This window comes from Liolophura sinensis, chromosome 6 (assembly GCF_032854445.1).
Source record: "Liolophura sinensis isolate JHLJ2023 chromosome 6, CUHK_Ljap_v2, whole genome shotgun sequence".
NCBI classification, from domain to species: domain Eukaryota; kingdom Metazoa; phylum Mollusca; class Polyplacophora; order Chitonida; family Chitonidae; genus Liolophura; species Liolophura sinensis.
In genome coordinates this window covers 4,539,713-4,561,912 of record NC_088300.1, presented here as the reverse complement: position 1 = coordinate 4,561,912, position 22,200 = coordinate 4,539,713, and the positions used below count along the sequence as shown (strand labels likewise).

The following is a 22,200-nucleotide window of genomic DNA, read 5'->3' as shown; positions in this document are numbered from 1 at the left end:
CGCAATAACCCCGATAAGGCCATTCCGGGTCACTTTGAAGACGAACATAACGTACTCCACGTGCAGGCACATATGTTGTATGCCTACAAACATGTATGGTTGTCACTTAGTGTGTAAATATCTAGTCAACAATGGCTCTTTAAGATTCGGTGAGACATGCGAGAAAATTCTTAACGACCGGGCACAATTAAGAGCATAGTATGTATATAGATCCACGATCACATCCATAAAAACGTGCATACATTTCACCAGGCGTGACAATTGTGACTAATGACAGAATTTTGACTTTCTGGTAGACCACGAACATATCCCAGGGCACTTGTGAATGACCTATAAATATCGATTTAACCTGGGGCTAATATTAGACTAACATTAAAATATACATATATATATACATGCACCATGATCAAATGTCATAACGTGGACAACAGATAACTTTTCTATTTTATTTAACATATAAACAGCAATAGTGGACGAAGCATCCGCAGCATGCATTGTCAACTGTTAGAAAAAAAAGTTGTGTTTACAACGGAAGTGGAATGAGTGACCAATGCGCATGCGTACAACTGTCATGGAGGATAACGTCAAGCGGTTTGTTTGAAAAAAGGGCAAAATACCTCTCAGCTGGAGAATTTAAGATGAGAATCTTGCGGAAACTTGCTTTTATGATCAATGACGGTAAACGTGTGTTTAATTAAGCCGACTTCTCCTCGCAAGGCTGCTGCTGGAGGGAAGTGAGCAGCTTGAACAGACTAAAATGATCATCATACAAATTGGAATTGGACAAGTTGAAACCCGACAGGCTAGGTAGCGGTTTCACACCACACGGCTAGGGTGACGCCGGTCTGTAAATTTTGTCCACAGAACTAAAAATGTTTTCTGATAAAATGGAGGATGATTCAACGTCTGTAGGACATTGCGTTTTCAGAGGGGTGGAGTACGTAGTAACGATGCAGGTGCAGAATGGCAACTCCCTTATGATCGAGGTTGAAGACCGGGTAACTGCCGATCAGTGGAGAGCTACGCTAGATTCCACATGTGGGTATTTCATCTTTCACCTTTGTTTTAACAGATGCCGTTAATCGGATTATTGTAGAAACATTTTGAAAGATATGCAAATCGTTAATTAAACCTGTGCAGCAGTGTTGGCGAGTTTACAAGAGATGTCAGACAGGCATAATTTGGCTCATAATCAGCCTCGTACAGAGAGTGTGGGCATATTCCTCTTATGTCACAGTCTATAGGTGAGGAGTAGGGCACCCCCGTTTCGAACATTGTGATACAGCTCCAGTTGTGTCCGATGTGTGGTAAGGAACATTTACCGCTGTTTACAAGCGCATTAAAACTTTCCTAGCATCTTGCGATCTCGATCTGGTTGTCTTAGTCACATGATCAATGTGGGACTCAAAATATCATTTATTGGAGATAATCCCTAAACTCGCATACGACTGCATTTAAGCTAATAAAGGTAATGACCTCAAGGTCTGTCTTGTTAAGGAAGCATGATGGTGGCAACTGCTATAGAATAGGCTCATAAAATGCGATTATTTTTCATGAACAGACATGATTGCCACGGAGTTTGAGTCTCACAGCAGATTAGGTAGACAGAGACCGCAGCCATGGATGATGTCAACTTATGCTGGGAAAGTTTTAATGCATGTGTAATCAGCAATAAGTGTGTCGTCCCCCATACATCCGACACATTTGCAGCTGTTTCACACCATAACTCCATTGCTCGATATGAGAGTTACCCCACTCTGCAACCAGTGAGTGCAGACAACACAACATTGTATCTCAGGCTACAACTCAATACAGTGTTGTGTAGTCCTTGTTAATGTCACAAATGTCTGTTGCTGGTTAATTCCTCAGTAACTGATAATTTCAGAACCTACTTTTTAAGAAAATGTGAAAATAGATCTCATTTATAATATATATAATACAAGTAAAATGTACTTGAATAAGTTTGTAATTCACTACAAATTCATGCGGCACATATATGTACAGATTGTTAACATGTCATAAATTTCAAGAATTACAACAAGAATTTTTTGAACGATGGAGTGAAGCTTGGTTAGCTTATTTGTAGCAAATGAATTTCCTGAGGATGCTTTGCTTGAATGTAGGTGATGTACATCAAGCTATTTGTAGACAATTTTTAAGTTTATCTTTTAGGAAACTCTCCAAACAAATGGCATTTAAACCGCGCACACTATTTTAACTTTAGGGTTTCCTTAAACAACTTTATCCTAAACCAAAAAATATTGTTTGTGGGATCACTCAGTCAGCCCTGTCATGAAGGCCTTGCTTGACAATAACATTGCCACGAGATGAAGTAGGGCTTTGCTATATACGATTCAGACATTCGTTGATGTCACACATAGAACAATCCATCAGGACATCGACAGTGACACCAGTACATTCAAACTAAAAGATGCGACTCCTGGCTTCTGAGGTCACCCCAGCTTCATGCTGAATATCAGTCTATTTACATTCTATTTACACTGACCACAGTGACATGTAAATTCTCACTTCTTGACCTCATTCTCATTTTCTTTTTAAATTTTGAAGACGCATGTCCTTTAATGTTGTCCAGAGTCTTGATGCACCAGAGCTACATTGTCAAATGAATTAAAAACATTTGTTGAACTGTTTCATTGTTTTTGTTTTGTACTCTTCAAATTGGAGTGGGGGGTAACGTTCATTATTTTCTACTATTTCATTTCAGATGTTGAGGACTTAACACACAAGACTGGGAATTTTAAACAGTTCAACATATTTGTGAATATGCTTGAATCAGCTTTGTCACAGGTGATTTATTTATGAATTAATATAATTACTTTTGATGGATAAAAACAACTTATCATTATAGATATTTTTGTAATATGAAATTTTGAATAAAGAATGATGCATTGTTCATGCATCATTTTGTAAGTGCACTTGCATGATGCCTCAGCCCTCAGATCCTTCATAATCAGTCTCCTGTTTGAGATCAGTAAATCCGTAGCCTCAGATGTCTCCTACTATGCTATATGTGCAAGTGAGGATAATTTCTCAAGTCAACCTTGAACAGCCTGCTGAATTAAACTTGCCTGATGTTTAAAAAGTGCTGAAAACTTTATGGAGGGCTAACTGATCTTAAATTCATAAAAATAAAAGTGTCTTAACGAACTGAGTAATTAAAGGATTATTATAATTAAAGGGTAGCTTAGGATGTGGGTGAATGATTTGTTTAAAATTGCTTATTAATCTTCTGACTGTCGAATTATGATAATCAATATATTTTGGAGTAAAAGATAGTAATATGCACATAAATTACTGAGGAAAACACAAATGGGATGCTGTGGTTGTAAGCTCATGACAGTGGCAAAAGTTAGGCTATGTGTTTCTAGAGCTTTAATCAAAATTTGTTCCATATAGACAAGTGAATGCGTGTCACTAGACCTCATGACTTATGGTGACCTAGAATCCCTGCGGCAGAGAAAATCAGGTGTAAAGAGTTCTGTTCCGGCTGCCAGAACTACGCTTAACTCAAAGAGATATCTCATCCTAACTTACACAGTGGAGTTTGACAGGTGAGTTTATATTATATGACAGCAGTTTCAGATTTTGTGGCAATTAGGCTAACATGGAACACATAAAGACAAATCTTATTTTAATCTTTAATTGTGAAGTCTGGTAAGATTTCTTGTATTATTAAAGTACATGTCCATAACCATTATGTGGAGTGTGGTCTGAATATAAAATGACAGGTGGATTACTTACCTCATGTAAAATTTATGTGAAAATTACATGCACACTGAAGCCAAGTGGTTCATTTTTGTCTGATACCTTACTATTACTGACATGTATGTTTGCTTCCAGAGACTAATGAGGTTATATTTCTTGTAGGATTCATTACCCACTGCCATTACCATATGTTGGTAAGCCTGACCCTAGGGCACTTCAGGAGACCATCCGTCAGCTGAGGAAAGACATAAAAAATCTCAAACAACAGGTAGTTCCAGTTATTTCCAAGATTATGCCTATAATCCTGGTTTTAATGACATGTACATAGGATCTTGAGTGATTTTGAGATATCAAATTTACAGAATAAAAATGGTAAATAGCCTTACTTAGTATTAAGAATAAAATTAGTAAATTAGTAACTTCATAAATATGTAAGGATTGCCATACTTTAACCAGCTATTCAATAATTCATCAACCTGTCAACAAGATTGATACTGTGCTAAAGGCTTCATAATCACCCTTGCTTTACAATGCCAATGGCATTGTGACCTGCTTACGTCCACCAGGGCATTTTCAGGAAACCATTGATCTCGGTTGATGCCTTGTGCTATATTGTGACATGCTGTAAATGAAGTTTGCTCTCATCGCTTACACTTTCACACTTGCTGTTCTGAAAGTAAGCTGTAGAAAGGAACAAATATCCATCTAAACTATAGATGATGATGAGCTATCAATGGCACATGAACAGATGCACAGAGTCTGTTATGCATGTGACAATACATATAGATAGTATATAGATAGATGTCTTAGAGCTATATTATAACAGGGTATGCTGATTTGAGAGAGTATATAAAGGCCTTTATGTGCTTCTAAAAGTGCATTTTTACAAACCAAACTTTCAGTGAAATACAGAACTTTGTATTAGGTGATTAAATGCGAGTGAGAGACTAACTCCGGTGAAAGTAATTCTGATCTTTACTGATGTTATTACCTTGTTACAGGGTGCTTCTGATTTTTACTGATGTTATTACCTTGTTACAGGGTGCTTCTGATCTTTACTGATGTTATTACCTTGTTACAGGGTGCTTCTGATTTTTACTGATGTTATTACCTTGTTACAGGGTGCTTCTGATTTTTACTGATGTTATTACCTTGTTACAGGGTGCTTCTGATTTTTACTGATGTTATTACCTTGTTACAGGGTGCTTCTGATTTCAAACACAAGGAGTTTGAAAAACTTCAAAGAGAGTAAGTAAATCTGAGGATAAAGTAATAAACATGTGTATACAGGAAGAGGAGTGCAGTTAACATCACTTTTACACCAGTGTGATTGGTGATGTGGATATAGGGCCTTCCTGGTCTATCCATATATCCGATTTACCACTTTATTAAGGTCCAGTTTCACTGGCCCAATCTTCATCAAACTCTGTGTACAGTCAACAGATAACTTATAAGTAAAGGGACATGGCATGTTCAGCAGATTTTGATATATGTTGATTACTTTAATGATCAGTTTGTTATCAGTCTTACAATCAAGATGTTAGATCTTAAGAAGGAATACATGTTTTACAAATTGAGCCCATTGGATTCATCAGAATTATCTCAATGAGCTAATCCAATCCTATCCCATAGACTTTTTTGTTATTTTTATTCTGATCAGCTGACCCAGATGTTGTATATTTTTACCAGATGCCTTGTTTAAAAAGCACCATCAGTAAATTGCAGTAATACAGTGTACCTAGTATAATGAGTGGGAAGTAAAAATCCACTTTAAAGTGTAAATACAAACTGTCCAGGAGTATTGATATTTTGTTTCATGACAAAATATCTGATGGCTATTGCTTGTTAAGTATGCATGTTAAGGACTGACACTGGATAAAAGAGAACATTCATTTTAACTGGTACATGCTGGTTCTAAATTCTAGTCATATTATCTCACATAGTGATAAATACTTTTGTCTTTGTTGCTTTGGCTTTTTTTCTTAGGAACAAAGCATTATGCAGGGAAAAAGAGGAACTAGAAGAGGCTTTTCTGCAATATAGGAGAGAGCTAAAGCAGACCACAGAAGGGCAGGCAATCAAGGAAATTAGGATATTAAAATCTGTGGTTAAAAATCTAGAGGAAGAGCTCTTGAGAGAGAAAACCAAACATCAGAAGTCAGCAAGTAAAAGAGGAAAGGAGTACAGAGATCTTTTGGAGGAGGTAGGAGAAGGGAGATAACTTTTGACTACACTAATTATGTCTCATGTTTTGCTAATAACTCGAAGAAATCCAGGCAAATATAACTCTCACCAGTGTGGAATGGAGGATTCATGGTTTTAAATTCACCAAGACATACTTTTGAACATTTACCTTAAAATACGCAGAGGTAAGAGAAAGTGTAGGTCACACTTGTGTAGCACTTTGTGCAGTTTGACATTTGTTGAATACCTAGTCCTTCACCAGTGTTGTTTTCTTACTGGTATATGTATGTCACATGTGTGAAATTTTCTCACATTGGGTTGTTGGTTATGCTAGGCACTCTGGTTTTCTCCACCCCTATTTATAAGTGAACATCATCATGGTATGTGTCATGTAAAATAATAATATATTCAAGCCAACTCCATTTTATGGTTTTCTTACAGGTAGAAGAGTTACGGGCATCAGAAAGAAATCTTCGTGTCAGGGTCAAAAGTCTGACCAACGAATTAGCTATTCATAGGAGGTAACCAGCTTGTGCTTTGAAGTAATATTGTAGCATTGTCATGTAATTATTGTAATCGTGTGCTGAATAATTCACCAGCCACTCTGGTGACTGGTGATTCAGTGGAACTGTTCAATGTTTGTACTGTCCAATTCATTTCATTTCTAACAGGCTGATTGGTCTTTTTTGTCCCACACATGAAAGAAAGGGTGAGAATGATCACTGTCTGTCCTTCCTTTTATACAGTTACCAACAGAAAGCTATGAAACTCACCCTCTTTAGAGTTAACACTTTGTAGACAAAACAAATTGTAGACCTGAATTTGTTGTTACATGTCAGTGACTTCAGGTGCATTTTTGTGTAATTGACTCTTCCTGAAGTTAGTAATAGAAGGTTATAAGACTGATGCCAAGTTATAGTTTCTGAAAAATATTTTTTACATAGATTACATTTTTGTGGAATCATCTGCTTCCATGGCTCTGTTCCCCACTTTTATCATTTGCAACTGAAGGACTCACCAACCTGGATTCGCATCTGGATGCCTGTTTATCAAATCAAAGGATAACTGTATTAAATTTAAAAAGCAAAGCTTTTTATTCTTGTGGTGATGCATGTCTAAGATATTGCAGTTGACGGTAGGGTCATTCCATGTCGTCTGTTGTAGTGAGTCCCTTGGATTATTTTGAGGAAAAAAAATCTTAAAAATTCCCAAATCTATATGAGGAAGGTTTGCCAAATTATAGCTCCAAATTCCAAATGGTGTGTGACATGGCCCTTTAGGAACACCATGTAATGTTTCATGAACCATTGACGTAGGATGGGTTATGTGCGGCATACATACAGTTTTCATCACAATTTGCATGAAATGTATACTTTTATACTGCAAGTAATTTAACCTACTCACATTATAATAACATTGTTGCTGTCCAAAAAAATTCAAAGAGCCATGTAACTGTCCACATGGTGAATTGTCAAAGGAAAAAAAAGGGTAAATTGTATAGTCCTTTGGAGCTGAAAATTGGCAAACGTATCTCATATTTAAAGGTATTTTTAAGCATTTTTTCAAAATAAACTAACGGGGTCACTGCAAAATAAAAATTTTGTTTTGGCTAATTTGACAAGGAATCGCCTAGTAAGCAAAATCATGCACACTGAAAAAATTGAAAGATCTGCCAGGTTATGACCAATCACCCGCAAATTATTTTTAAACCGAGATTGAAACTGTCTCATGTCATACAAATCCATGCAGAACAAACGATGTAACATCCTGTTTCCAGTTTCTCTGGTATGGTGTCTCCCACGGCCTTGTAAAAATTGCAGAGTAAAAGTTGATTTATAAAGTTTTCCAAGCACGTAAGAAAAAATGGCTTTAGCTTGTAGGTATCTCTCCAATCCTCTTGTGATAAAACTACCATTGTATTATTATTGTCTTTGAAAAGATTCTTGCGGTATGAGAGGAGCATTAGTTATGAGGCCTGTTTTCTCCATTCCTAATCCTAACAACAATTTATTCACTTTTTATATAGTTATGGGTGAAAAACAAATAACCAAAAAGCAAAAACAAAATTCACCTTTCTTGAAGCATGACTATATTTTTTATCATCATCCTTTTCTTATTTAGACCAGTAAGAACAGGGCGACCAGCATCTCGTGAGGGATCCTTTGACAGGGGTTCTTCTAGGGAAAGGTCATTATCCTACGCCAAGGAGAAGTCGTTATCCTGTGACCTCCTGAACTCCAGAGGAAGACCTAGATCCAGAGGTCGCCCTAGCTCAGCACCAAACGGCAGTAACTACTCGCGCACATCAGAGCCCCGCAGTTTTACATCTGTCCGATCAGCCAGGAGCAGGTCACCATCACCAAGTAAGCACTGTAGTATTTGTATACATAAAATATTACCTTAGATTCTGTCTAAATCACCTCATGCCTTACACAACTTGGCACAGTAGAAACTTATCTCCTTAAAAAAGGCAGTAAAGAGTTATTTGCCAAGACTGCTCTTTTATATTAACTTACACAATAATTCATGTTGGTTGTGTCACAAGAAAAGGCAGTGAATGGTGATGTGTAGGAATTCTTTCATCAGCTCTGCACATTTTTTTTCTAAGATGGTGTCTGAGGTATAACATTTAATTATATTTCTGTTATTTCCAGATCTTTTTTTTAGAATTATGATCTGAATTTATAATGTTTTGTTTCAGACTTAGGAAACCCTAGATTTGATCCCACAGCATACGTGAAAGAAAAACAAAGAAGGAAGAATGAAGCTGAAAAAAGGCGGTAAGCAAGAGTTTTTGAAGAGTTAACTTCAAACACATTTGTATTGTATGTATAAAGAGATGTGATGGCTGCACTGATGCTCCTGGAACAGCAGAATGGCTTTGTGCAATTCAGTTCAAAAAGTTCAAAGTTTTTAGCTGATGTTTCATTCAATACAGTTTTCCCCAAAACAGATAAGGTATTCTTAGTTTTTGAAGAACCAATCCCAAAATTTGTGGTGACATAATATTTGGTAAGCCTTTGGATGGATGAGAGCAAAATGCTGAAGTCTCTAATGGACATTTACAGACAAAGAAGATCAAGACCTGGTGCCAGTAGCAGTGCAGACAAAAGGAGAACATCCTCTAGTCCGTTCAGTAGCAGTAGGTATTCAGGTAGGTATGTCACTGCTCCTAACAATCCCTATATCCCCCCCTCCCCCTGACATCATCAGTTTGTCTGTTCTGTGTGAACAGTTGGGGTGGCAGTCTACCAGACTAGAATGTAAATAACATCAGGTATATCCTGATCTAAGTACACATAATTCTGTAATTTTATAATCTGCTGTGACTTTTAACATGATTTTGGTATTCTGCTGAATTATAGTTTTCTAGGGTGTGTAAATACATAATGTCTCACCACTGTTTTCTTCCTGACAGCAAACAATAACAGTAATGGGAGACGATCCAGGAACTCCTCAGGTGGGTTATAGTGGTATTATATTGGCAGTGTGTAATTAACACTTTCATTAGCATTCTTCACAGCTTTTACTGATTTACAATGATTTACTGGTCAGTGGTGTGACCATCTGTCTGGCTTCACAAAATATAGTCCAGTATGACCAGCCATTCAAAATAATAGTATGCATACATCTACACATATAATCTAGATAACTGATATTGTGGTATTCAGAGTATAACTTCAATGACTCTGAACTGCTTTCCTTCACTTTGCAGGTGGCAGTCAGGGTTATTTGAGTGACGGAGGAATGTCAGACTCTTCCTACTCTAAACTAAGGTACTGTCTGTGTGTTTAAAGCATGCATAAAATAAGTATACCAGCCCAATTTAATGGATCATTCCACTGTTTTTTTATGTTTTTTTTTTTCATATATTCTATTACGTGGTAAAGTTAAGCTTAATTTTTTCCTACATATTGTCATCAGTCATGTTACAATGTATGACAGTTTGGGGTAACTTTGTATCTTGTGCATGTCTTTGGTAGGATTGGCCAGCGTAGGACTAGTAGAGAAGCCCTGAGGCCTAACCACTCCCAGAACTCCTCATACATGTCCAGTGGTAGAGCAGTAAGTATAAAAGTCTCAGCCAAATCAGTTCCCTTTTCTTACTTCTTACCTGTCAGTCATATTTGTCTGAAGGGTGGGGTTATGTCGACAGTACATGAAACAAGAAGCCTATTAAATTTCAAGTCTTCCTGATATGTTTGACCAGAAGTATGTGAATTTGAAAGAATGACCTGTTTCTTTCTTGTAAACAGATTGTCTCAAGGAAGCTTTTATGGGTCTTTTAGCTCTGGGTCTTATTCATGAATAGAAGTTATAATTTTGTTGTAAAAGAAATATCCCAATGGATTTCTTCATTAATTTGAGATGTAGAAAAATGAGTCTTGTCACATTGGTTTCCCCAAACCAAGGGTTATTTGAGAGCTATTCTGTTTTCCTGGTAATTTAATAACTCTAAAGTTCTGTTGGAAGTGGCTTAAAACACTTGCCTGAGAAACATGATGTGTGTATGTACATATGTATGCTAATTTTGAATTCCTATATGCTGAGTTATTACCCTTTGTAAAAAAAAAAATGTGTGCCAAGTAGTTAGTATAACAGGGCCTAGTTCAGCCCTTCTCAGCCTCCGGTTACCTGACGCTGCCGTTCCCTCGAAGTGCCCTTTGCGTCAAAAAAAGAAAAAAAGAAACAGCTGGAATTCATTATAAGACTGGGATTATTTACTTAGTCGCTAGGCTTCGACTAGCTATTCGCCACATTAGTTTTGGCGAATACAATTTCTGTGTGACGAAAGCAAATTGGCGTCCCTTCGCCTCAGTGCCGAAAGCAATGGATGCCTTTCAACTTCAGTTGTTTAGGTTTAAAGTTACTTAAATTTAAGGTTGGATGCAGAATCAAGAAGGAATATTTGACTTCAGTGTGAAAGAACTTGGTTATGATAGTTTTTAAAGAGCATTTAAAATTGGAAATGTATGCCCTGAAGCAGGTTACGAAAATTGGACCCGCTATAATTCAGTTCTGATTATGCGGTCCGAGAATTACATCAATTTACTTTCAAAAACAAAACAACAACAAAAAAAAAAAATGCCGACCAACCCCCTCTACTTTAAAAAACAGCATTTGTTACCGGCAACAAATCAACTTTTTAATGATGGTCTGGGGTAAATGCGATACAGGTTCCTAAGTGATGATCAGATGCACATGTCATCCCGGATGGCTAAGTTCTGCACATATCAGTAAATACAAGCCATCCTTAGACTGAATTTTTGGTCCAGTTACGTGTTGCAGTGTGCACGTGGAGTGGAGGTCAACTGTAGGAACCAAGGCCTTTGAAAATGTATGAGAATCGAAATATTTGACAATGAGGTGCCCTTCACCGGTGGTTCCACCCCCTGCCCTTCTGAGGCCAGATTAGGTCATGTATATGCCTGCCCTCTCTTAAAGTTCTGGTATTTTCTTGAAACAACAGTTAAATGACGGTACTATAACTTGTTTCATCGGCCTGCAGTTAACAACGGATTGGCGTTTCTTTGGTTACAAGGTGTTCCTTTTGTAAGTACAGTTTAGACTGAAACTACATATGGTAATGAATATTCTAGCATAGCTGAGTGTATTTAGTCAGATGAAGAAATACTTGTAAATAACTTTCTGTTTTCAGTTGAGAACAAACAGAAGCTCATCAAGAGACAGACAGCAGAAACAACACATATATCCTTTTGATTTTTGAGTCATGAGAATATGCCCACCTGCCTGCTCTCCCACAGTATATCAACTTAGATTCGATTCATTAGTTTGAAATTTGATATCAGGTTTCCTGGACATGAGCCCTTTGCTTTTTGCCTTCATTCATCTTGTCCTGTGTCTATCTTTCAGTTCAGAATTTGTTTTTAGATATCTCGACTAGATTGATCGCACTGAGTTTCAGTATGTGATTTCCCCTAAGTTTGGTTTTTGCACAGCATCTCTACTTAAGCTTGGTTGATTGATCTGAGTTTTGGTTTGTGGTTGCCTTCTGCCTGATACATGTTTGCTTCAGTGGTGACTATCCACAGGCAGAAGTTGACAACTTTATATGTTATCTATGATAATAATAACTCAGTCAGTTTGCAATGAAACTGTTCTTCCCAACATGTACTTCATGTCGCATTAAAAAGTACATCAGCATATATAAAACAAGATAAAGCACTGGGTAGTTTGAAAATTGAAGGTACATAAAAAACAACAACACAACCAACAGTGCTGTCCCTGTAACTGTCCCAACCAGCAGGAGAATTAGGGTCATGGGAGACGGCAAAAATGGTTTGTAAGTGTAGTTTTCACCTCAACTTACACTGAGGGTACAGAGGATATTGGGAATCTATCTGTCTCCCCAACTTACAGTAATAGTACAAATATTGGAAATCCAACATTCTCCTCGATATATACTGATGGTACAGAGGATATTGGAAATCCAACACTTGCCTAAACTTACACTGATGGTACAGAGAATGTTGAAAATCTGGCATTGTCCCCAATTTACACTGATGGTGCTGAGAATGTTGGAAATCTGGCTTTGTCCTCACTTTACACTGATGGTGCTGAGAGTGTTGAAAATCTGGCATTATCCTCAATTTATACTGATAGTACAGAGAATGTTGAAAATCTGGCATTGTCCTCAATTCACACTGATGGTACAGAGAATGTTGGAAATCTGACATAGTCCTCAGTTTACACTGATGGTACAGAGAATGTTGAAAATCTGGCATTATCCTCAATTTATACTGATGGTACAGAGAATGTTGAAAATCTGGCATTATCCTCAATTTATACTGATGGTACAGAGAATGTTGAAAATCTGGCATTATCCTCAATTTATACTGATGGTACAGAGAATTTTGGAAATCTGGCTTTGTCTTATATTTACACTGATGGTACAGAGAATGTTGGAAATCTGGCATAGTCCTCAATTTATACTGATGGTACAGAGAATGTTGAAAATCTGGCATTATCCTCAATTTACACTGATGGTACAGAGAATGTTGGAAATCTGGCATTATCCTCAATTTACACTGATGGTACAGAGAATGTTGGAAATCTGGCTTTGTCCTCACTTTACACTGATGGTACAGAGAATGTTGAAAATCTGGCATTATCCTCAATTTATACTGATGGTACAGAGAATGTTGAAAATCTGGCATTATCCTCAATTTATACTGATGGTACAGAGAATGTTGAAAATCTGGCATTATCCTCAATTTATACTGATGGTACAGAGAATTTTGGAAATCTGGCTTTGTCCTATATTTACACTGATGGTACAGAGAATGTTGGAAATCTGGCATAGTCCTCAATTTACACTGAGGGTACAGAGAATGTTGAAAATCTGGCATTATCCTCAATTTACACTGATGGTACAGAGAATTTTGGAAATCTGGTTTTGTCCTCAATTTACACTGATGGTACGGAGAATGTTGGAAATCTGACATAGTCCTCAGTTTACACTGATGGTACAGAGAATGTTGAAAATCTGGCATTATCCTCAATTTATACTGATGGTACAGAGAATGTTGAAAATCTGGCATTATCCTCAATTTATACTGATGGTACAGAGAATGTTGGAAATCTGGCTTTGTCCTATATTTACACTGATGGTACAGAGAATGTTGGAAATCTGGCCTAGTCCTCAATTTACACTGATGGTACAGAGAATGTTGAAAATCTGGCATTATCCTCAATTTACACTGATGGTACAGAGAATGTTGGAAATCTGGCTTTGTCCTCAATTTACACTGATGGTACAGAGAATGTTGGAAATCTGACATAGTCCTCAATTTACACTGATGGTACAGAGAATTTTGGAAATCTGGCATAGTCCTCAATTTACACTGATGGTACAGAGAATGCTGGAAATCTGACATAGTCCTCAGTTTACACTGATGGTACAGACAATATTGGAAATCTGGCATAGTCAGCGTGCTAGCTCAGCATAATGACCCAGGAGCCTCTCACCAATGCGGTCAGTGTGAGTTCAAGTCCAGGTCATGCAGGCTTCCTCACCTGCAGATGGTTGTGCGTTTCCCCCGGGCTCTGTCTTAAGTTTGCACCTACCCACCATAATACTGGCCTCAGTCATATAAGTGAAATATTCTTGAGTACGGCGTAAAACATCAATCAAATAAAAAAATAAAATCAAGTCACACTGATGCTTAAACAAGAGTGTTGGAAATCAAACAATATTCTCCTTAACTTACTGTGACGGTACAGAGAATGTTGGAAATCCTGCATTTTTTCGCCATAACCATTTGCCTTGATGTCACGCTGTCTGTTAAAAATCCAGCATTCCATTGCATAGGATAATTTTGAAAGTATTCTGCTGTATCGGTACTCCAAACAAGCAAAATGGTTTGGATTGAGTCCTTCCAAATGATCAGTGTATTAAGCGCAGTCGGAACAGCTGTCATGTACAGGCAAAACAAGGTTTTCATCCACAATCAGCTGCTGAATATCTGGGTCGTCGTCATATGGCTGAAAAATTATACGACATTAAACCCCAAGCACTCACTCACTCACTCACTGGGCAAATCTCTTAAATACTGTTCTTACATATGCAGTTCATGTGTAAATAATGATTCATACTATTGGAAAATAACAGGCCAAAAAAACTTCATGAATTTTTCATACATTCTTTTATACCTTGTCCTAAGGTCAACTCTGAAAAAAGCTGAAGGACAGTGGAGTTCTATGAGAGTGGAACTCCAGAGCGAGTGATGTACCAGTGTGTACCATCTGGTCACTGATGTACGAGTGTGTACCATCTGGTCAGTGTGTATCATCTAGCTGATGTTGTCCGACTCGTGTCAATCTCTTTTTATACTGTTAATTGTGTTCATGTGTGGATAATGACTTTGCCTTTCATGCTTAGGTAATAGCAAAGTAGAAATGTGCTGTGGCACGAAAACAAAGATCAAAGGATTGCAAACTTCTTTATTCATTTGCTATAGACTATTTACACAGATATTTCACACTCATATAATGACAGTGTCTTGCAATTTGTTTCAGGTATGTATCCATTTCTGATTATTAAGATTATATTTGCCTTAACCATTCCTACATTATCCAGTACGCCAGAGTCCGCTGACAGAAGAAGACCTGTCAGACGTAATAAGGAGAATCAATTAGAAAGTGGTCAGTGCAGTAAGAGCGCCGTAATTTACATGCTCGAACCTTGAAATTGTTCCAGTTTATTAATAATGAATGATTTAAATTATGAAGTTCCAATAGAAAAGAAAGTAGGAATGAACCTTTGCTTGATGTTCAATGTAAAAATTAAACTACATGTAATTATACATTACTATTCAACTACTGTAAACAAATTTAAGTTTGCAGGTAACAAGGAATGTGACGAACATCATCCCAATTTCTCGCAACATCAGTTATGCCAAACTGAAGTGTGACAATAATTTTACTGTTAACATTGATTGTTGTTCCTATCTAATGTAAAATTTCTATATAAGAAATGTAGTGTAGGCTGAAAACTGCTTCAGGGATTGCCAGAGAAGGTTTTCATCCACGACTTGTATTAACTTGTGTTCTCTTCTGTCTTAGGCCTATATATTTGTAGAAATTGGAACGTTCTAGGTAGCTGATTATTTGATGCATCTTTTTTTTTTGTTTTTAAATTTTTCAGAGAGTGATCAAGAATATTATGATCAGTCTGCAGAAATGTCAGAAATTGATGCTCGTCTGAACAGACTTCAACAGCTGATGAAAACTACTCTTCAGTAATCTCCTCTTGTTGCATAGAATGACTTGTCCTTGTACATAGCACTACCTCAGTAGATGTGTATCATTATGTGTCTATATGCCTGGGCTCTTCCACATCTGTGCTGCATCTTTGTGCACCCACATATATTGGTACTACCGAGACATGGATACCTTGTGATAAGCTGATATAAACCCAAGCTGTGAGAATCAGCATCTGTAGAAGCGCAAGAGAAGAATATATCTCAAGTAAATGGATTGTTATAGACATGTGTTTAGGGTGGGAAACATGACAAGGTTTCGTGCTAGCTGATACCAATATTAATATTTATTTATTACCAATATTGCCATGCAGCATGTGTAAAGATATTCCTAGCCTAAAGTCTGTGTAAATTTACTTACATGATAATGTAACAGTTATTTTTCTTGTGTAACATAAATTTTTAACTCCCAATATTTATTTTCTTGACTTCTTTGTCACTACTGAATTATAGTTAGGGGTTGTTCCTGTCTGTATGAATTTTACATGGGTAATCCCATACCATACTATTGCTCCATCTTTGGTTCAGCTATTTATCCAATGAAATTGGAAACAATGAAATAATATTGTTGTACCCCGAGAGAGGAAACCTACACAGTTAAGTACATGTATACAAATTCCACCTTACGCCACTCCCAGAGAGCAAACATACACAGCTGAAGAGACAAATTCCATCTTACAGCGCTCCGAGAGAGCAAACCTACACAGTTAATTATACGTATTCCACCTTACGCCACGCCCTGAAAGCAAACCTACACAGCTAAATAGTCAAATTACATATTACGGCTCTACGAGAAAGCAGTGGGTTTCCCGCCAGGCTCTGCTGGGTTTTCTGCCACCATTATGCCGGTCGCCGTCGTATAAGTGAAATACTCATGAGTGCGGCGTGGAACAGTTAGTTGGCTCCTGCTTTGCCAAAAATCTTTCAAAATGCATACTAGTACCGTAATTACCCGAGGTTGCCACAGTGGCGGCTGGACCAAGTTTGGCTTCCCTAATTTAATGACAGCAACAAGTGGGAAGCTCATTAACAGTTGGGACCCACTTCTAACACCTATAGCCCGTGATGCTTTACATCTTTTACAATCAGGTGAGACACAGAGCGCATCGGCTTGCTTTGTTGTTGTTTGGAATCTGCCTAATTAGGAGTTCATTACAGTTCATTGTTATTGTTCCTGATGCCATAAAACAAGCTTTTCTCCTGGTCCTTGTATCATTCGAAGGAATACACCGTAAAGCACACGTTTGGTTCTATATCGCATTGCTTTAACGTGAATTCTTCATGTTTAAACAACAGTATAGTTGATTATCTTCACGATTTGCTTTTGGATAAAAAGAACCTGGATTGTTTGTTACCAACTAGTGTGGTAGAATTTATCATTTTGTCCTAAACACACCTGGGCTTTTTAACCGCCATGGAATCATTCAACAACACCACAGCGGGGAATTTCTCACGAGACTATCCGGCAAGAAAACCGCAGGTTGTATTCCCGCTTCTGCTGCTGGCTCTTTTGGTGACTGGCGTACTGTTTAATGGAGTTCTGATCAAGGCTTTGTTCAAAAAGGCTTTTCGCTCTCACTTTCATATGACTTTGGTTAACCTTGCTATTGTTGATTGTCTAATACTGCTCTTGCTTGTCCCGACGTCCCTGGTGACAATGATGTTTCCGGGCGTCACCGTGTCACTGTGCGGCGTCACTGGCGTCATCGGGGCAGTGCTCGTCGTGTACTCTCTGCACGTCCAATGTCTTATTCTGTACTCTAGCGTTCGCAATATCACCGCATTTGTGCCAGACGACAACCGCTTTGCTGTGGTCCGCATAATGCTGATTAGTACAGTATGTCTCATCATAGACACATTTATAGGTGCATACACTAGTATCAGGTATGGAGAACTCTACCAAGTGCCTGCCGTCGGTTACTGTTTCTACCGTTTCAAGAACAACACACGAATAAACTTAGCCTTGACAGTTTTTTATGTGGTTAATATTTCCGCCAGTGTCTTCTTGTGCGGGATATTTTACGCTATACTAATGCGGTTTATCCGAGAGAATTCGGCCAGACCTAACCTGGCACGTCCGAGGAATGTGAAGAGTTTTAAGATCATCCTCCGTAAGCTTTTTATCTGGTTGTTTTCGTACTTGACAGTCTGCTTAATTCGTTTCATCGGTGTGGAGAAAAGCTGGCCGGACGTTGTCTTTCAGGCGGGCTACTTTCTGCTGTGGTTCAGTTCGTTTCTGAATCCTGCATGTTACATTTGGGCATCGCCTCTCAGGCATACCATATTTGTGTGCATCTCTTCTGAAGATCTTACAACGTCCACCAAGATGTCAAATATCGACCCCGCGAAGCAGCCTTCCACAAAACTGACAGATATCCTGCCCGCACAGCTACCGTCCACAAAGCTGCAAGATAACCTGCACACAGAGCAACCGTCTACAAAGCTGTCAGATACTCTGCCCGCAGAGCTACGATTTACAAAGCTGTCAGATACCCTGCCCGCAGAGCTACGATCTACAAAGCTGTCAGATACCCTGCCCGTAGAACTACGATGTACAAAGTTGTCAGATACCCTGCCCGTAGAGCTACCGTCCACAAAACGGTCAGACATCCTGCCCGAGGAGCTACCGTCTACAAAACTCCCAGATATCCTTCCCGCAGAGCTACCGTCTACAAAGCTGTCAGATACCCTGCCCGCAGAGGTAATGTCTACAAAGCTGTGGGATATCCTGCCCGCAGAGCAAAAAACGCCCATAAAACAGTAAAATATCCTGTCCATGCACAGAACAAGTGTCCACAGTATCAACTGAAGAAAGCAGTTTCAACAAACAGACAAAACTGTCCGACTAACCGACAAGTTTAAGAAACCTGATTATCTGATCGACTGAACAATGGCTCAAAAAAACTAACGAAAATGTGTGATCAAAAGAATACTGGCTCAGAAAGATAAATTTCCTGTCTGATCAATTTATCACTGAACCAGCAATCCTTTGAAACTGTGATGAACCCAATGGAAGGTAACTGTGTGGTCTGATAATTCATCAACAGTTCAACATGTTATTAAAGCTGTGTCATCAACCCATTGCTGGCTCGAACAGGTAACTTCGCTGTCTGATCGTTTCATCAATAGCTCAACAGGCTTTTGAAGCGTTAAATAACCCAATGCCGGCCCAACAAGATGGCTTTGCTAAACGGTCACCTCTTAATGGCTTAAGAATATATTTGAACTGTGTAATCAATACTGGTTTAACGACATAACATTTTTGTCTGATTTACTACTTCTGGATGGAGATTTATTACTAACTGCACAATTAACTTAAGACTTAATATACTTTTGAGTCAAAAGTATATTATAGCATTTGTCTTGCTATACAAGTTGACAGTGGAAACTACAGCTTATATGTACATTCACTCTCATTGCTATCTGTATCAACATACTCGGTACGTGTAAGGAAAATAATGTAATTGATCTTGTTTTGGCCAATACAGTTTTCAAATTTTTAATGAATAATGTAATGGATCTTGTTTTGGTGAATAGAGTTTTTAGACGTTCATTGAAAGGCTTCGAGGAAGTTTTCTCTGGTAATGGATTTTTGTATTGTATACTATGGACAGTTGCATTTGTTTGTAAACAAATTGTTGTACTCCTGTAATAAATCCGTTATAATTAGATCATGTATTTCTTGTTGTTTACATATATATAATAATGTTTAATCTACACATCCGTGAGGTAGATTAGTTCAAGAAGGGTACTTTCCTGGATATCGTTTCAGAGCATACTGTATGAAGACATAATCAGTCTTAAACAAAAAATTATCAGGGCCATATTGGTTTCATTTGTCATGTCTTCGTGTAATGTTGATCTTATTTCGATGATTGCCTTGTGGCTGTTGAAATGTGTTACCAGGCTGTTTATAATTACGCTGTCGGCTTTTGTTTGAAAAAGAATCCATGAAGCATGTCTTTGAGCCATGAATTGCGTTCACAAACTACGCCCTCGACCATGCCCATGAACTACGTCCCTCAGCCGTGTTCATGAACTACGTCCCAATGTAGGAACTCTCCCAAATGTTGCCGACGTCGCCATAAGTCATAATCACACCACGCCATTAACAGTAAAAGAGAAAGGTGTAAATTGTGAAATATGACCAAAAGCAAATAATCGAAGGGTTCTCTGTGCCTTTGACACCTCAAAGCACCTGTTTGACTGTCCCGGTGCTGTGTACATACCGCGCGCAGAGGGCTGAACTGTTTGATAAACGAGACATCAGTAATTAACACGAGGAGTGTTAACTAAATGAGGTACCTGGTTAACCACAACAACAAGCCACAAAGCTACGGTGATGAACACACTTGGTCAAAAATGGAATATCAAATGTTGACAGATGAACAAAACGAATTTAAGAGTTCAGTGAGACAGTAGTTTACGATGTTTGATTGTTGAACAGAAAGGACTAAAAACAAGCCTCGCAAACAAACAAATCAAAACAAAACAAAAAACCCCCAAAACAACCCAGCTAACTGAGACACGGAATATTTTCGATCAACTGAGCAACACAAATCTACACAGGTATTACTGAAAAGAAGTATATATTTATATTTATCTAATCCACCAAGGCAACAGATCAATTAAGAAGGCGGCAAACTTCTCGATCACTCCAAAAAGCACCAATCAGCGTTGCCACTGGAGAGTAAAGATAAAACGTGTCTGATCAATCAGTGCAGCGGTCAACAATACGACAAAAGTGATTTCCTCGCGCCAACGTCACCCGGCCAGCGTAAATACAGAAAGAACAATGTAATGAACTCAAATCCGAACAATACCAATGAACCTGGCGCACTCTGGACAACTCAGAAAACCTCATGAATTACCCATCATAAAAGTTCAGCAAGAAACCTATTAAAGGAGAAGAAAACATTAAAATGATGCCAAAATGAGATGTCTAAACTATGATCTTTAATATTTTTTTGAATTTCTTTTTTCAAGAGAAAAGGGTTGTTATCGTTGTTGCATAATAATGTTCAAAATAAGGATATGATGCTTGTCTAATAAATTCATTTGAATGTAAATTTGTTGTTTCTATCGAAACATATGCATTTAACCTAAATTATAATAATATTTTTTAACATATTAAAAATATAAATATGATGCAAATTGAGGTTTACATTTGTTAGCTGAAAAGAACAAATACTAGTGCAAAAATATTTATTAAACCTGTGCTACATCGGGATTCATGATATTGTTAAACAAAGATTATAAATACCAAAAGGTGGTCCTAAATACTCACCATACAAAAATTATTTCCAAGTGTCTTATTCCCCTTAAGGAAAAATCGGAAAAAAAAATTGAAGATCACATTTAGGAATAACTTTTAGCACTCTTTCATCTGAACTTTATGTCATTTTTGTGTTTTCTCCACCTTTAAAGTATTTGGTAAGCCTGACAGTTAGCCACGGAAGCCCATTAGTGGCACGATGAAAATTTTGGGAGTTAAAGTTAAAAATTTCTGCAGTAACACGCGAGGTGTATATGCACGGTTTGCTCCTACTGACATAGTAAAGTCAAAATTTCAAGTAAAGAATTCGAAAAAAAGTTTCGAAATTTCTAGAAATTTCACCCACAGATTTTTTTCCACCGTGACACTAATGAACTTCCTAAGTTAGCAGCACGATACAATTTTGAAAATAAAATGTCAGCTTTGAAATAAAAACCTCTTTTGAAGATAAACTCGTTCAGCCTTGAAATAAGTTCCACTGCTAAAATAAAAATTAAAAATCAGTTTCGGAATATATCTGCTTACTATACTTAGAAAATGAACATTTGCCACTTTGGAATCAAGTCCAATTTTTACCATATAAGTGATTTGTTACGGAAGAAAGTGCATTTTATTTAAATTTAAATGAAATCAAAATTTAAATTAAATTTAAATCATTAATTTTTTATTCAAAGCAAATGGTGCTTGTCTCCTTAGAGCAAAGAAACATGACTGGTTGGCTCTGTGTAAGTATAATGTGACTGAGTGGGGTGTCTGGTGTCTTCGGCTTGATACTTCAATGGCGACAGCACTTTGGCGGCATGGGCTTGCGCTGCCATAAGACGGCACATTATTTATACACACACTTAATGATTCCTCCTCGTCATATGACTGCAAAACTGTGAAATAAGGTTAAAACCCAAGCATACCTACCTACGTACATACACATATGTATTTATATTTTTACATGTTCTGATCAGTTCTGGCACCCACTTGTTTTTACAGGCACTTAGTGAAAGCAAGAGGGAAAACTTTCCTACCAAATAATGACGTTAAATATGCGCAAGAGTTGTAGGGAATGTTTCAAACGTGTCGCATTGAGGAGAGGGGGGGGGATGGTTGAGGAGGTCGTTGAGTCCGCGCTCTGTCTCCATTCGCGCCAAAACTGACCAATGGGGTGATTGCGCAGTTTTGGCACCTGAATTTCGTTGACGTTCGCGTTGACTGACCAATGGATGAGCTCCATTTGTCGCA

The 22,200-nt window shown here is 37.8% G+C and overlaps 1 protein-coding gene across 2 annotated transcripts; it reads left to right on the top strand.

Moving 5' to 3' along the window:
• The first annotated feature begins 522 nt into the window (after positions 1 to 522).
• LOC135468048 (centrosomal protein CCDC61-like) lies at positions 523 to 17,210 on the top strand. 2 transcript variants are annotated; one of them, XM_064746063.1, is made up of 16 exons: positions 523 to 1,038; positions 2,726 to 2,808; positions 3,418 to 3,572; positions 3,889 to 3,994; positions 4,928 to 4,974; positions 5,713 to 5,929; positions 6,352 to 6,431; positions 8,032 to 8,273; positions 8,612 to 8,690; positions 8,979 to 9,064; positions 9,329 to 9,370; positions 9,626 to 9,686; positions 9,894 to 9,975; positions 11,570 to 11,621; positions 15,004 to 15,075; positions 15,578 to 17,210. In XM_064746063.1, the coding sequence occupies exons 1-16, from the start codon at positions 873 to 875 to the stop codon at positions 15,673 to 15,675; spliced, it is 1,668 nt and encodes a 555-aa protein (XP_064602133.1). In that variant the 5' UTR covers positions 523 to 872; the 3' UTR covers positions 15,676 to 17,210. The 2 variants fall into 2 exon arrangements, with proteins under 2 accessions (XP_064602133.1, XP_064602132.1); XM_064746062.1 differs by having other exon boundaries at positions 15,004 to 15,084.
• The last annotated feature ends 4,990 nt before the right edge of the window (positions 17,211 to 22,200 follow it).

Bases quoted from the DNA above. Each gene is read 5' to 3' on its own strand.
- LOC135468048 (XM_064746062.1), top strand. From the start codon at position 873: ATGTTTTCTGATAAAATGGAGGATGATTCAACGTCTGTAGGACATTGC. The intron at 2,809-3,417 runs GTGATTTATTTA...TGTTCCATATAG, and splicing joins TTGAATCAGCTTTGTCACAG to ACAAGTGAATGCGTGTCACT. The intron at 9,687-9,893 runs GTACTGTCTGTG...TGTCTTTGGTAG, and splicing joins TCTTCCTACTCTAAACTAAG to GATTGGCCAGCGTAGGACTA.